Source organism: Hirundo rustica, chromosome 2 (assembly GCF_015227805.2).
Source record: "Hirundo rustica isolate bHirRus1 chromosome 2, bHirRus1.pri.v3, whole genome shotgun sequence".
In the NCBI taxonomy this organism is placed as follows: domain Eukaryota; kingdom Metazoa; phylum Chordata; class Aves; order Passeriformes; family Hirundinidae; genus Hirundo; species Hirundo rustica.
The window spans coordinates 92,742,897-92,759,845 of NC_053451.1; the positions used below are offsets into that span (position 1 = coordinate 92,742,897).

A 16,949-nucleotide genomic window follows, 5' to 3' on the forward strand; every position below is an offset into this window, starting at 1 on the left:
GTTTGTTTGTTTGTTTGGGGGTGGTACAATATAACTTTGTCCAGAATGATGAGATCATAGTTTTAGGGTTTTACAATTATTTTTAAAATAAATAAAACATTTTCTTCTGTCTTTGACTGGTGGGTTTTATTGTTCCCTCTAACTGACATGGGCATCATTCATATGGGAAAACATAGATTCCATATATGAGGGAAAGCATTTTTAGTGTGATGAAAAGGTCAAGTCCTATCTCAACATAGACATTTAAAAACTTGTCATTCCCCATGTCTTTGTAAGTTTTACTTGTATGGATCCTGAAATAAGAATATCAATTTACTGAATCAAACCCCAGGATACTAGCAACATTTAAAATCACAGAAAAATATTCAACATATTTTGAGGTTTAGGATGAAGAGTTTTAGAAAGTTTAAAGTTAAATCAGTTTTTAGTTCAGTAACTAGGTTTACTGCATCATGACTTTGACAGTACTCTGTGTCAGCAGAAGGAAAGAAACTGGCTTTTCTGTATAAACTGGAGTTAAATATATGTCATTGTTGCAACTTCCATTGCTGCAGAGTCAAATGGGGGTACTGGCTGCGTCCACATTTCCTTGCAATGACTGGTAGGGGCTTGGTGCTTGAGTGTTGGTTGTGTTTGTATCTTACTTTATTTTTTGTTTAACCCATATCATATACCTTGCAGTGTTGGTGAAAAGCAGTGTTTCCCAGTCAGTGTCCTCCAGCGGCCAGGATCCCAGGATACCAGTCAGGAACCACGTGCCCTTGTACTCAGTAACCAGAAAGCTTCCTCCAGCCAGGCGTTTGTCTACGGCTTCCTGGAGGTGCCCACAAAACTGCCTGTTTGTGAGGCTGGTGTTGAGTAGTTGTTTGCAGTCCTCTGCAGGAAGGTACGAAACCTGCAGCTCTTCGCCTTGAAGTTCATCACCTTCCATTCTCCAGCCGCCGACTGTAGCAGCCAGATTTGGAATTAAAACATGTTCTGCGAAGTCTCTCTCAGGGGTGCACACAGGAAGGTGGTAGTTGTCACACTCAACGTGCTCTTGAAGTTGTAGCAACGCGATGTTGTTCTCACCAGTGTCTTCGTCATACCGGATGTGTATGTGCTTCTCACCGACTTGCATTATCTTCCCAATTGCACTTGTGCCATTAGGCCCTGTGGAGCAATGACATTTCACTGCTCTTAGGAATAGCTCATTAGAGACCTGAAAGCTGCATGCAAGCTGCCTGGTCGTGCTGAGAAACACGTGCAGCAGAGGAGCTAAAGGCACTCTTCCTCAAAACCTCTGCTGTAAAGGGAAAAGAGGAATAATACACTGGCAGCTTTTTAATGCTGGTAGGAGCATGCACAATTTCAGCAGTAAGGATAAATACCAGTGATGTGAATTTTGGCATAAAACTAAAGCCACCACTAAATTCACCATGTTGAGCTGATCTCTCAGCACTGTGGTGCTGAGTTCTAAACTGAGCTCAAGAGGCACTCACCTCTTCTTGCCTTGTCTCTGCTTGCTTTGTAAAGGTGAATGCAGGGTAGCTGTAGTTCTAGCTCAGATACTTGACTGAGGTGCTTAAATGAAATGACAGCATATTTGTTTCCTTTAACAATATTTTTATGCAGCAAGAAGTTTAGTGAGCTTTTCTAAAATTTATCATGTCAATACTGAAATGTGCTGCAGCAAGAAAAAATGTGTTGAATCACCTACCAGCACCAACCCTGATTTGAAAATGGCTGTGCAGAAGGGCACACTCTGCTGTGGTCAACACGAAGTTACTTTTTAGCAACACTCCTCCGCAGAAGCCTTTCCCTTCTGAGTTTAGCAGCAGTACCTAAGAAAACACAAAAAGACAAGAGATAGCACTGTCCATGTGAGGTAATTCATGGGTTTCATGAATTGCTAGGAATACCTGCCAAGGAAATCGCTCGTCACTTTTCTTCCTGGTTTCGCTTATAAGATTATCACTGTCTTGAAGTCTGCCACATGCACATGCATCTAATGAATTAAAAAAAAAAAAGATCAAAATTTCATGCTGTATCATTTCAAGATATCTGCAAATGCCTTACTGTTCCACCTAGACTTTGGGTTTCTGCTTTTGCACAAAGGAAGAGGAGAATGACAATTTCTCATCTGGTGAAAATGGGAGTAGTTTGTTTGGCAGTTGTAGTCACAATAGTTTAGCAATGGGCTGAACACTGTGTTAGGCTTGTAGTGACCAGGTTTCACTGCCTGTCACTTATGAAATGAGGTTTCCTCTCCAGCCAACCATTAGCACAGCTTGCTTTTTTGTCTTTGTATCCTGTATTCAAATTGTGTCAAATACCTGATAGCTGTGGCCCAGTGTGGACAAGGTGAATCTTGGGTTTTCCTTCTTACAGCTGTCACTCAAGGGACGTTCACACCTTTCTCATCTGGTTCAAACAACACGTGCTTTTCAATTGGATCACCTGGTTGTCTGCATTTGTCACACTTCCACCTGCTTTGGGTTTGGGTCACACACACTGGATTCTGTTCAGGTGAAGCTAAACCACAGGATACCTTCCAGGTGTACGCATGGCATGCTCTCACAGCTGACTGGTGCTTAGTCCACAGGACTGCATTAAGCCAATTTGGTGAAAAGCCCACCCAAAGTGTGCACTGCGTGGACATCAGTCTTTCACCACCAAAGGCATGGCTCTACAGCTGAACTCAGACTTGTGTCTGTATTAGCACAGGTGGGGTAGCCAAATCAAAGTATACTTCTGTGGTTTTAGTAGACCTACTTTGTAAGGGGATGAAACTGAATGGGATACCTAAAATGAGATTGAAGAAATAAAAAAGGCTACTGTTTCAAGCTAATTAATATGGCAGCAAATGTTTCCCTTAATTTATCAGACCATTGGTCATGTGATGGGAATCAATTGAATCTCATTCCCAAGCAAACAGGTTTTCAGCAGAGTTGCTTTTTACCAAACACAGGAGTAGAAACCTTGGTCTGGTGAGTGATATGTAGGGTGGTGCAAGTTCTCTCTGCCAACTCATATTTAAATGTTCTGACCTCTTTTACCATTACTTTGGCATCTTGGGTGGTGGTCCCTAGAATTCTTTTTCTACCCAGTAATATTGCTTTAGGCTCGAAGCAGGCTGATCACATCCGTTAGGTGGTGGCCTGCCCACCCCAGCCCTGAGCAGGTGCCCCCTGTACCTCCACTGTCACACCTACCTAATGCGATGCACTGTTTTTTATCCTTCCCAAGCTCATAGCCATCAGCACAGGAACAGCGGTAGGAATTACTTCCTGGATAGCAGAAGTGGTCACATCCTACTTTTGCTTGGTGGTGACATTCATTTTTAGCTAAACAGAACAAGCAGAGGAAAAACATGGAGTATTCTTTCATCGCTTGACTCCTTTGCGTTTTATTTTTTATTCACTTTGTATGAAGGTAGTTAGGGACTCTGGCTTGGTAGAATTTACCACTGGGATTTTTTTCCCTTGTTAATCAGAAATTGGAGAGTAGTTTCTGCAGCATTCACAGACACATTGCAACTGTGCTCTCCCTGCACCTCCCTGCAGCAGACACTGTGCCTCTGAGTTCTGGGGAGCATTAGCCATGGGTCAAACTGGGCCTTCCATGTGACCCATGGAAGGATGCCACGGCTGTTTAAAACACCAAATATCTGCAGTGAGGGCAACTGTTGTACATGTTATGAAGACAAGTATCGCATGAGGAAGCAGGCAGCTAAGGTTTCTGGTTTTGAGAAAACAAACTGTAGCTTTCATTTTGCGCACTTGCTTAAATTATCAGCTACCAAAGATAAGAAAAATAGAAGGGTAGTATGAACATTGAAACATGCTCAACTTCCCATAGCTGAGCAAAGACTTAAATCTTTAGCGCAAAGCAACAGCTATTTGATCTAGCTCATAAGTAGCAAAACATCTTGTGCGACATGGCTGCCTAGCTCATACTGAGATGATCTCGTTCCCAGCACTGATCCAAGCTGTGTCGCCTTCTGTGCTCCCCCAGAAGCTGGTCACTGTCACGCCCCTCATACAGAAAATGACCCTGCCTTGCTGCAGCCAGGGCGTCTCCCACCCCAGGGGACCTCTGAACCAGCAGAAATACTGATGTAAGGGCTGGAAAGTAGAACCTGGCAGATATAAAAATGTCATATCTGGCCCAGGGTTTTCCTGTGTCAGAAAGCATCTGTTTTATTTTATGCTTTTTACTCCCACTGGCAATGGTTTGTTTTCCGGAGTCCTTCTGTCCCGAGGGACTGTCTTGTGGGTGCGTGCGGCCTCAGAGGCACCACGGTGCCTGGGAAGCCACCTTGGCACTGCAGCCTTGGTCCTTCGGGACCACAGCAGGGACCACAGCAGGACAAGCGGCCAGGGAGCACAGGTGGCACGGCAGGGCTGACTTTGGGGTGTGCCCATGAGGTGGTTTGGTCTCAGCTCTTCTGCTGCGCCCCAGAGGAGGGCGGCTCAGGGCACAGGGACGGCCCGCAGAACCTCAGGATGCCGTAATGTTTTGCGGGCAGGCCGCACTCCTCACCCCTGCTCTGCCCAGAGCTGTGTGTTTTCACCAAACCCGCGGTAAGTGCGTCACGGGGGAGCCGTGTGGGGTTTCACAGGGACACCCTGTGACAGGAGGAGGCGGCGCCGCTCGGGAGGGGGCAATGCCTCACCGAAAGCGCAGTTCTCTCCCTCGTAGCCCTCAGCGCAGGTGCAGGTGTAGCCACGGATGCTGTCCTCACACACTCCGTTGTGCTGGCAGGGGCTTGAGGAGCACCTCCTGCCACCTAGAAGAAATGGAGAGGAAGGAGTCGCCACCGCCACTGATCCCAAATTACACGGCCCCCGTCCCGGCACATGAGCTGTTCAGAGGAGTGTCGTGAGAGCAGTTTGGAAGGAAATGAGCTAAGTGTCACTGAACTGCTCCTCAGGGGTAATTTTATCTCAAATTTGCTTCCAGGGGCACTCTTGCAGCCCCTGTCAGAGCTTCCAGCTCCTCTGGGAGCTGCCCAGAGGTAGAGCCTGCTTCTGGAGGATGGATGCTCTGATTCAGAAAGAAAGACTGAGCTACAGTTCGTGCTTTGTTACAAATGTAGTATGAGACTGGTGGTTTAGGTCTCTCATGTTAGATTGATATGCACTAGATAGAAAAAGCTGGCACCAAAATTACAGAGCAAGCATACAGCAAGCAACATCAAAATAGGAAGAAATGTTAACTTTTATATATCTGCACAATTATCATGTAGCTGCTCAGACTCTAGCAAGCCTAATCTTTCTGATGAACTGAAGACTGAAATGAGAGGGCGTCCTCACTATGAGTGAAGCACCAGGCAGAGCTGCCAGTTTCCCTTCAAGATGCCCACAGGAATGACTCCTAAGCAGTTTGAAAACATGTTCCATGTAGCAGCTACTTATTATAGACATATGTTATCAGTAAGGGAGCCAGAAGAGCCTAACCTGCGACATGTTGCCCAGTCTTTCTAAAAATCAACACCTTGTCAGAGAGGTTAACTCAGTTAGCAAGCTGCCCTAGCTGATTTCAGGGATGGAGAAGTGAAAAATCCGCCAGCTACTGGGGAAAAAACCACCAATCACCATCTGCTTAGGCTATGGGCACACATATCTTTGAGTGTTAGATGTACTAAAATACTGCCTGAAAGAGTTACCACCTTCAACAGACCTGCAGTCAGATACTACTAGCATATCTAAGAGCAATGTAGGCCTCCAGGAACGGGTTTTGGGTGAATTAGGAGAATCTCACCTACACAGCTGAACAGGCAGAATTGAGGAGCTGCAGCTAGGGAGGGGCTATCCCTGCAGCCTGAAGCAGTTAGATGGATTCGAGCCTCTGAAGTGCATGCTGGGAAGAAAATAAATCCAGTACCTAGCTTTATTAAAGGAGGAAAGAGAAGATTCAACGAAATATAGAGAACTTGGCCTGATTTCTGTTACTGGCAAGCTATGATTAAAGTGTAAGCAAACCAGCAATATAAAAAAGGTGGTAAGTAAAAACCAGCATACATTTTTCAAGATCAAATAATTCAGTCTTTTTAAATCTAATCATAGGATAAGGGACCTAGGGGGAATCAGTGAGCATCATAGAATAGAAATGTCTCCAATGATATTGTCATTAAGCGAGCAGACTGCCATAAGGAATGCTCAAAACTTTTGGAAAGTGATGCTTAAAGAGAGATTTTTAATGGCTAAAGTTATACTGCTGATAAAAGAGGGTAGGGGACAAGGGTGTGGCAGGGGCCTCAGACAAAGTGCCCAGACAGTAGACATCCAGCAAGATGCCACTATATCAGTTTTGACTTGAAGGGACAAAAGTGGAGCAGTACAGAACAGAGCTGGTGGGTGATCCAGCAGTTAAGTGGGTGCTCAGCCTTTTTGCTCAGCCCTCTTTTACTCACAATGCAGATTTATCCACTGCACCCTGGACTTTCAGGGGAAAACAACATGGATACCAGAGGTCTAGAAAATGAGATTATTGGAAGACTGGATGAAAAAATGTGTTTGTTTACTGAGGAGGAAAGAAGCCCCTTTTCAAAGGCAACACTCTTCAAAATGTTAGAGGAAACATCACAGAGAAGGAAACACACACTGCTGTTCTTTAGGAAGAAGACAGAGCATATGGCTATTAAATACAGCAAAAGCCACCCCTGAAGCTGAAACCAGTTATGTGTCCTGATTGTGGCTAAGCTGGTTTGCAGCGACCATTCTGAACTGGTTGCCCTTCTCTCTTCCTAGACTAGAGAGGAAGCCTGCATGACATGCTTAGTACAAATATCCGATGACTCAAATTAGAAATTAATCCCACCCTCACAGAAGTAATAAAATGCCAGATATTTAGCATCATTCTTCATAAAATTTATAGCACTGATGGGATTCTTCTATGCAATGGTTCCCAGGACTCAGTGATTCAGTGGCTTCCCAGGACCAAGTGATTTAATGGCTTGTGCAGAAACTGGCTGCCGGTTTTGCTGCCTCCTTGTCCACTCTTTAAATTTAAGATTAGAAATTAATAATAGCTAAGTTAAAAACAAGAGAAAAACTTGGGATGAAGCCTACAGAAAAAAGGGAGGGCTTAGGTGCCCTCCTAAACCTGGTGCCAAAGGCTCCTTGTTCCAGTGGCATTCTGTTACATCAGGCCCTTAGCTTCTACAGATTTCGTTTCTTGCCTTGGCACCTGACAGGGAATGATGCAATCCCAGTGTGCAGAGTTTGTAGACAGCTCAGTAGCTTCTAATATCTATTTATCTTGCTCAGGTTTAAGTGCTAATTCTGTATTTGGGAGATTTTGCTGGTAAAACTGTGCTACTATGTTGTATCAGCAAAACATACTTTCTCCTATCCCAGACTGTTTCAGAACAGCTTTAGATTCAGGAAGAGAAGTAGCCTCTTTACTATGATGACATTTGCTCACCTTCTACTTTTATTGGTTTTGCAGCTTTATATGGTTTTTCCTGTATACTAATTTTTAAAAATCATTTCACATCAAGAATTTTCCTTCTGCTTTACTACAGACATGACAAATAGAGACTGTTTCTCATAGAACAAACTCTTAGAAAAACAGCATTAGACTGAATCATAATGTTCATAATTTGACAGTGCTATGAAGGAGAGAAATCAAGAAGCCAGCTTACCATAGTAGATATCCCAAAACATTTTCTGGGTGGAAAAGAAAAAAAAGAAAATCAGATTTTAATGCTCAAATAATATAATATGTCATAAATATTTTGTTAAACCAAAAAACATGTTATGAGAGAATATATACAATGGTTTAACGTTTACAAAGTTTCACAACTATAATTTCTGCCCTGCTAGCAAGATATGCCTGAGAAGGGAGAGGCTTTGCCTACTGCTTACTTTATTGTTTCTTAGGAAGCTGTAAAGGAAAAGAAACACTTCACAGGCCAGAGAGCAACAGCTGGATCCTTTAGGAATGCGGCTTCCTGAAAAAAACTGCCTGGCTATTGTCTTTCTGGCATGCAGCAGGCTGGGAAGTGACCCCATCCTGTCCCATCCCACTTGGCCCCTGGCAGGTGCTGCTGGAGGCAGCACGGTCAGCGCACAGCAGAGCTGTGGGGCACCACCACTGCTCACCACCACCATGTGCCCTGCATTTCCCTGGCTGCTGCAGCTGACCCTCAGGCTGCTTTCCCCGAAGTGATACCTCTGCCCACCCCTCCCTTCCCCAAAGCACCACGGCTGCCCATGGGCAGCTCTGCAGCTGTTTCCTCTCCTTTCCATGGAAACAAAACTCCATCCAGATTCCCATTAAAGAGCCCAGCATCCATCTGTATATGTCCAGAGAGCCCCTGGTGCAAAGGAGTTTGCACCAAGTGAGCCTCTTTGTATAGGTCCCACTTCTTGCTGGTGCATTGATTCCCTCTGTTCCAATGATAAAATCACGGAATGGTTTAGGTTGGAAGGGACATTAAAAACCACCTAGTTCCAATCTCCTGCTGTGGGCAGCGACACCTTCCACTAGACCAGGTTGCCCAGAAGCCCATCCAACCAGGCCTTGAACACTTCCAGGGATAGGGTATCCACAGCCTCTCTGGACAACCTGTTCCAGTGCCTCACACAACTCTAACTCCTCTCATTAATTCCCCATGCTGCATGCATTTGCTTAGAAGCATTTGAGTTGGGCCTTGATGAAGCCAATTTATGGTCTAGAGTGGCTGTAATTCCTTTGTGCTGCTCTCCCGGTGCTCCTCTGCTGACCAGCACCCCTTTGGCCCTCCTGGTCCCTAACGGATGCTGAAGCTGTATTTCTGTGTGTGGTCAGGATGGAACAACAGCCACATGATTTACTAATATAAGGAGCATGACACATCATTTTCAGGAGAGGACTTGAAAAATATCAGAGTTGACCTCCTCATCTCCATTTTGACCATGGAGGACTTGCTACTTGCTGAGATGGAAAATGCAAAGATTTCGCATGGAGAGAAACCCAAACAAATGAAACAGTCTTGTGTTTCATAAGTAAAGGATCATGGCAGCAGTTTTTATTGTGCATGCAGGGAAACAAAATACTTACGAGCATTTCATCATTTTCAAATACTTCTCTTGCTTCTTCATGTGTACATCTCTCTTCTAGGCATTCTCTTTCCAAGCTGCCTTGAAGGACCTCCTCCAGAAGCAGGGAACTGGCACGTCTTTGTCTCTTGATAATGCTGTTTGCATCATCAGCTGATATAAATACTGGAACATCGTATGACAAAACACTAACGTAAATACTTAAAATAATTTCCTTATATACTTTTACCTTCTTTTTTAAGATAAATAATTTTGATTCATTTGGGGTTTCAGCCACATAAAACTTACATACTTAGAAAGCTCTACTGTCTTAGCCTAAATTCAGCTGAGGAGTTATGACCTTTTACTTCTGGGGAATGCCTGACTTGCTCCCAAAGCAGGAGGAATTTGAAGCCCTTCCTGGCACATTTTACTGCATGAGACATACAGAGCAGAGTGTGGTGGCACAGCTAGGGAAAGGGGGAAAACATTATTATAAAAGGAAGAAGCTATTTTGTGAGACTGCATAGGGGTTTCAGATGCATTGGTAGAAGTGAGTATTAGTTGTATTAAGTTATGATGGTGGGTCCAAACTGATGCTCTTCAGTCTTAGTTCATGGCAAATTTTTTAAGGAGAGTAAATAAAAATTACCCCTTAGCAATGCTTATAGTTAAGAGGGTTATATCCCATACCACTGTTTATGTAGAAGACACTGTAATCTTTCAGATTTGAGCAAAGAGGAGGAGACACCAGAGATAACAGATCTTAAAACTCCTCTTTGCAAATGATGCCTCCATCAGAAACTGGCTGCCAGCTGGGCAGCTGGTGCCACCCTGAAGCCTTGTCTTCCATAGGAAGCAATGTATGACTGTGTGTATCAGCACATGTTTGTCTGTTCTTCTGTGCTTGGAAAGTAAATGTGTTGGGGCAGGGAATGTTCGGGGTTTTTTTCTCTTTTATACAGTGTTTGGGGACCCAACACTGCTGGTTGAAGTAATCAATAATCATAGAACTAGAAAAAGTGAGAGCAATAGCAACATTATTCTGAAACTGTGTATAGATATTTAGTTATCTTTTTAAAGGGTATCCCATAAGCAACTGATTTTCACATGATACTAAAAAAAGAAAACCTTCATGACTCTGTTCTACATTTTAAATTTTATCTGACCCCCAGCACATATTTCTGCCGTGCAGTGGTTCTGCCACATCCAGCACAGCTGGCACTGAACTTTTGCTGCAGGGTATTTTGACTTTCATAAGAGATCACCATCTTTTTCTTCCCTGCCTGGCTCCTCCTAATTTTTGATAAACCATGGAGGATTAATACAGAAACATAAATTTCTTCAAGCTGCAACAAGCATGCATATTGGCCTCTTTCATAGGACTCTATTTTTATTTCAGCAGCAACTAGAAATACAAAACAAAATTATCTTTAATATTTAGGACACTCTAAAAATTGTAAGGAAAGACAAAATACTACCCTGGCATAAATGACGGTACTTCAAAACTACATTACCCCATTAGCCTACAGCAGTTTTCACTTAGCTGCATGAAATAAACAGCAGAAGTTTAAAGAAAATAAGGAACAGACTGTTTTTGTTGATTTCACTCTGTGCTACAAAGTAAATATTATACAAGGTACAAAATTACTGGTGTTTTTAGAAAAGCAGCAGCACAAATCAGGATTAAAGGTGCAACAAAACAAAAGGCATACCTTCCTGCTCTGTCTGAAGGAAAAGGGCAGAGAGAAGGAAGAATATTATCCAAGAGCACCTTGCCATTTTTACCCTCTGAGCATAATGGTGCCTGCTTGCATTCCTGCAGCTCTTGTGGGAAATGGCTACAGGAGAGGTGTTGAAGGTTAAAGTCCAGCCGTCCATGAGAAAACAAAACTTCTAAGAGCAAATCCTGGCTGCAGTGTCAACACATGGGGAAAAAACCCGAAAAACAAACCCAAACCAGACCAAAAAAATCAACGCCCAGCTCAGTAGTGAACAGTGCCCCTTCTCTCTGTGCCCTGGTTGTCTGTGGGGCCCTTTGCCAGTGCCACTGAGAGCTGCTCCAAAATTTGGATGTTCCTCCCAGGCCCCAGCATTCACTTACAGTAACACAGCATGGGTGGAGATGAACAGCACGAACATTTCTTTGTACCAAATCAAAGCACAGGCTGGGCAATGACCTCAGGGACCAATTATATGATGTGACCCTTTTGTACATTGTCCCCACAAAACATTTACCAAGCCTTAGCTGCAATGGGCAAATCCCATCAGCTTTTGGAGCAACCAAGCCCACAAATATGATTTTTCCCCTAGGGATGCATCTGAATCAATGTGGCATTTTTCTTTTTCACTCTTAGGTTTGTAATGCCCAGCCATGAAGGAGAGCTTGGAAAACTTTTCCTGACTTTAGGATTCCAGTCACACGGAGATGCACAAACAGAGTCCATGAAAGGAGGTGTAGGTATGGAGAGGACAGAAACACTCTCTGGGCAGCTTGAGCTATGCACCCTGTAGACAGGATGTTCCAGCCCTGGACAAGAGGAAGGATAAACCCCATGGCATGCAATGGCAATGCTGCTGCAGGGCTCTCAGAAAAGGCTGACTCCTGGGAAGAGCAGAAAACCATTTCTACACTCAGACGAACAACCAGTGAGATGAAGAGTGGTTTTTTATTCATTCTGAGTTATGAACCGAGACCATTCTGTGTTTTCATACCGTAAGTCCCCAGCTATTATTTGAGTATGCAGTTCTTTAAACAAAGTATGATTGACCTGAACATTCATGGGTAAATCCACAAATAAAACTTCACTTCCCATCCATTGTACCTCTGAAAACAAGCTTCAGTGAGTATTGAGGCCAGTGAGGGAAACAAACCACATCCCTCACCAAGGCCAGTCCCTACCAACCCGAGGCTAATGTTACAGCTTGCATCATGAGCTCCAATACCTGCAGAAAATAATCAACCTGCACTTCAAAACACCCTTGTGGGAGGGTTTTCCTGCAGTTTCTGCAGGGCTATTGTGCCAGAAGTTCACTTGGAATTAAAACCCTTCCAATACCAAGCTTAATTTTATTCACAGCCAGTTCATGACCTTACATATTTGTTTTATCCTCCTTGACATTTCTACAGAACTAATTAAGACAGCCTGTCATCCTCTGGTTAACTGTGTGTCCAAATTTCCTTAGTAAATGAGCTCTCCCTGCTCTCCTCAGTCCCCTGAGGCCACCCAGCCAGAGCTTTCTTGGCTAGGAAAGGGAGAGCTGTTGCCAGTGGTCACATTTGGTGGGTGCTGGGGGCATAGACAGCACTCCTGTGCCCAGGAGTCACTGTGGAAGATCACCTCACCCCTCCTTGCCTTGTGTGGCAGTGGCTGTGTTGCTTTTCCACACTCCTCTGGCTCTCCACCTGTCCCTGCCCATGGTGGCACCTGCCAGTGAGGCTGCTGCTGTAGTGGCCTGGGATTACTTGCCTTTACCTTCTCGCAATAATGAATATCATCCCATGCATACACAGCACAGCCAGTCTGGCTCCCTTCGGCATGAAAAATATGTCACCACTTGATGTCAGCACAGGATTTTGCAGAACCCAGCACAAAAACATGGCTCCGCAGATTTTTTTTTTCTTTAGAGAAACTTTACATTTCACAAACATAATCCTATGTCAAATAAGGAACCCTTGTAGGTGTAAGTTTGTAATTAAAATTGGTTTAATATTAATATTTATTAATAACACAGAGCTTCAAAAGCTGTACGCTCACAAGATCTTAGCTTACATGGTCATTTTTCCTCTTACTGTGGGATCTGCTTTACAAAACGTATCCTTTGACTGGGCAGATGTGTCCTCAGGAATGGGACACAGTGTACTCAGTACGTATGGCACTAACTTTGCTTTTCCTGTATTGACATAAATGCAACAGATTTACACTTTAACTTTCATATTACTATAGGAATCTTCGTAAACAGAGAGGTTTAAACAGGAAGTCCTTTCCTCATGTGTTTCTTTATAAAGAGTTACTGGGATTGCTTTTCCCCTTCTTTAATTACCACAGCAAGTATATGGCGATGGGTTTCATTATGGAGCCCTGCAGCTTATTACCTTCAGCCCTGTTTAGGGATTGCCTTCCTCTTGAAGGGTTCCAGGTTCATTCCAGGATGAAGCCTCAGGCAGCATCAGACACAAAATGAGCAGTTCCACAGAATGGAGTAGCTGAGGGAGTTAGTCCTGCTTTAGCAAGTGGTTCACATGAAAGTTCTTCCTTGCCCAGAGTAGAAACCCAGGGAAAATGGGTTTGAAGACCTGCAGCAAAGGCAGTGATGGGGCAGTGATGGGGCAGTGATGGGGCAGTGATGGAGACATGTAAATGCCAAGAATCCCATGCTGGGGGTTGGCCATCAGCCCTGCTGCAAGATGATGTGCCAAGGAGAACTGTCCAAAAAAAAATCATATCTTTTTTGGAAATAAATAACTCTCAGGAAACAGAATGAAAGTATTAGTCTTCCTTTCAGGAAAGGGAATGAAATCTTGAAATCAGAGAACCAAGTCTAACAAATGCTCTGGAAAGGAGATATGATCAAAAACAGCAGAATGGAAAAAAATCCAGAAATTTTGGAAATGGAGGGATCACAGCCAAGAGGACTGAGATGAAATGAGGGTCAGTGAAAAAGACCATAACTTGCTAAAATTACTCCAAATCCAATTCTTAAACGTGGGAAGAAATGTAAATTGAGAGACAGGGGAGCAATCTGAAGAAACAAAATGTGAAAAAAAAAAAGTAAAAATTTCAAAACCAAGTGGAAACAATGATAGTGAATGGAATGACAAGAAGTGCAGAGAAATGGACCTAAGCTTGCCAGTTTAATCCTCATTGAAATCGCAAGATTTCATTCCCTTTCCTGAAAGGAAAGTCTTCCTTTCAGGAAAGGGAATGAAATCTTGAACTCACAGAACCAAGTGGAACAGGTGCTCTGGAAAGGAGATATGATCAAAAAGAGTGGAATGGAAAAAAATGCAGAAATTTTGGAAATGGAGGGATCACAGCCAAGAGGGCTGAGATGAAATGAGGGTCAGTGAAAAAGACCATAACTTGCTCAAATTACTCTAAATCCAATCCTTAAACATGGGAAGAAATGTAAGTTCAGAGACAGGAAAGCAATTGTGAAGACGCAAAATGTGAAATACAAAGAAAAGGAAAAAGTAAAAATTTGAAAACCATGTGAAAACAATGATAGTGAATGGGATGACAAGAAGTGCAGGGAAATGGAGCAAAGCTTGCCAGTTTAATCCTCATTGAAATTGCAAGATTTCATTCCCTTTGCTGAAAGGAAGCTTTTTCAATTCAGGAAAGGGAATGAAATCTTGAACTCACAGAACCAAGTGGAACAGGTGCTCTGGAAAGGAGATATGATCAAAAAGAGTGGAATGGAAAAAAATGCAGAAATTTTGGAAATGGAGGGATCACAGCCAAGAGGGCTGAGATGAAATGAGGTCAGTGAAAAAGACCATAACTTGCTCAAATTACTCTAAATCCAATCCTTAAACATGGGAAGAAATGTAAGTTCAGAGACAGGAAAGCAATCTGAAGACGCAAAATGTGAAATACAAAGAAAAGGAAAAAGTAAAAATTTGAAAACCATGTGAAAACAATGATAGTGAATGGGATGACAAGAAGTGCAGGGAAATGGAGCAAAGCTTGCCAGTTTAATCCTCATTGAAATTGCAAGATTTCATTCCCTTTGCTGAAAGGAAGGCTTTTCTATTCAGGAAAGGGAATGAAATCTTGAACTCACAGAACCAAGTGGAACAGGTGCTCTGGAAAGGAGATATGATCAAAAAAGAGTGGAATGGAAAAAAATGCAGAAATTTTGGAAATGGAGGGATCACAGCCAAGAGGGCTGAGATGAAATGAGGGTCAGTGAAAAAGACCATAACTTGCTCAAATTACTCTAAAGCCAATCCTTAAACATGGGAAGAAATGTAAATTCAGAGACAGGAAAGCAATCTGAAGAAGCAAAATGTGAAATACAAAGAAAAGGAAAAAGTAAAAATTTGAAAACCATGTGAAAACAATGATAGTGAATGGGATGACAAGAAGTGCAGGGAAATGGAGCAAAGCTTGCCAGTTTAATCCTCATTGAAATTGCAAGATTTCATTCCCTTTGCTGAAAGGAAAGGCTTTTCTATTCAGGAAAGGGAATGAAATCTTGAACTCACAGAACCAAGTCGAACAGGTGCTCTGGAAAGGAGATATGATCAAAAAGAGTGGAATGGAAAAAAATGCAGAAATTTTGGAAATGGAGGGATCACAGCCAAGAGGGCTGAGATGAAATGAGGGTCAGTGAAAAAGACCATAACTTGCTCAAATTACTCTAAAGCCAATCCTAAACATGGGAAGAAATGTAAGTTCAGAGACAGGAAAGCAATCTGAAGACGCAAAATGTGAAATACAAAGAAAAGGAAAAAGTAAAAATTTGAAAACCATGTGAAAACAATGATAGTGAATGGGATGACAAGAAGTGCAGGGAAATGGAGCAAAGCTTGCCAGTTTAATCCTCATTGAAATTGCAAGATTTCATTCCCTTTGCTGAAAAGAAGGCTTTATCTTCAGGAAAGGGAATGAAATCTTGAACTCACAGAACCAAGTGGAACAGGTGCTCTGGAAAGGAGATATGATAAAAAAAGAGTGGAATGGAAAAAAATGCAGAAATTTTGGAAATGGAGGGATCACAGCCAAGAGGGCTGAGATGAAATGAGGGCAAGTGAAAAAGACCATAACTTGCTCAAATTACTCTAAAGCCAATCCTTAAACATGGGAAGAAATGTAAGTTCAGAGACAGGAAAGCAATCTGAAGACGCAAAATGTGAAAAACAAAGAAAAGGAAAAAGTAAAAATTTGAAAACCATGTGAAAACAATGATAGTGAATGGGATGACAAGAAGTGCAGGGAAATGGAGCAAAGCTTGCCAGTTTAATCCTCATTGAAATTGCAAGATTTCATTCCCTTTGCTGAAAAGAAGGCTTTTCTATTCAGGAAAGGGAATGAAATCTTGAACTCACAGAACCAAGTGGAACAGGTGCTCTGGAAAGGAGATATGATAAAAAAAAGAGTGGAATGGAAAAAAATGCAGAAATTTTGGAAATGGAGGGATCACAGCCAAGAGGGCTGAGATGAAATGAGGGTCAGTGAAAAAGACCATAACTTGCTCAAATTACTCTAAATCCAATCCTTAAACATGGGAAGAAATGTAAGTTCAGAGACAGGAAAGCAATCTGAAGACGCAAAATGTGAAAAAAAAAAGAAAAGGAAAAAGTAAAAATTTGAAAACCATGTGAAAACAATGATAGTGAATGGGATGACAAGAAGTGCAGGGAAATGGAGCAAAGCTTGCCAGTTTAATCCTCATTGAAATTGCAAGATTTCATTCCCTTTGCTGAAAGAAAAGGCTTTTCTATTCAGGAAAGGGAATGAAATCTTGAACTCACAGAACCAAGTGGAACAGGTGCTCTGGAAAGGAGATATGATCAAAAAAGAGTGGAATGGAAAAAAATGCAGAAATTTTGGAAATGGAGGGATCACAGCCAAGAGGGCTGAGATGAAATGAGGGTCAGTGAAAAAGACCATAACTTGCTCAAATTACTCTAAAGCCAATCCTTAAACATGGGAAGAAATGTAAGTTCAGAGACAGGAAGCAATCTGAAGAAGCAAAATGTGAAATACAAAGAAAAGGAAAAAGTAAAAATTTGAAAACCATGTGAAAACAATGATAGTGAATGGGATGACAAGAAGTGCAGGGAAATGGAGCAAAGCTTGCCAGTTTAATCCTCATTGAAATTGCAAGATTTCATTCCCTTTGCTGAAAGGAAAGGCTTACCTTTCAGGAAAGGGAATGAAATCTTGAACTCACAGAACCAAGTGGAACAGGTGCTCTGGAAAGGAGATATGA

At 42.6% G+C, this 16,949-nt stretch overlaps 1 protein-coding gene across 1 annotated transcript; it reads right to left on the minus strand.

The window, feature by feature from the left end:
* Window positions 1–391: 391 nt before the first annotated feature.
* On the minus strand, window positions 392–10,790 carry PROZ (protein Z, vitamin K dependent plasma glycoprotein). Its single transcript, XM_040056239.1, has 8 exons — window positions 10,724–10,790; window positions 9,031–9,194; window positions 7,631–7,655; window positions 4,658–4,771; window positions 3,195–3,326; window positions 1,902–1,987; window positions 1,700–1,823; window positions 392–1,152 (listed from the first exon to the last, which is right to left on the minus strand). Exons 1-8 carry the CDS (start codon window positions 10,788–10,790, stop codon window positions 641–643), a joined length of 1,224 nt encoding a protein of 407 aa, XP_039912173.1. The 3' UTR covers window positions 392–640.
* Window positions 10,791–16,949: the final 6,159 nt, after the last annotated feature.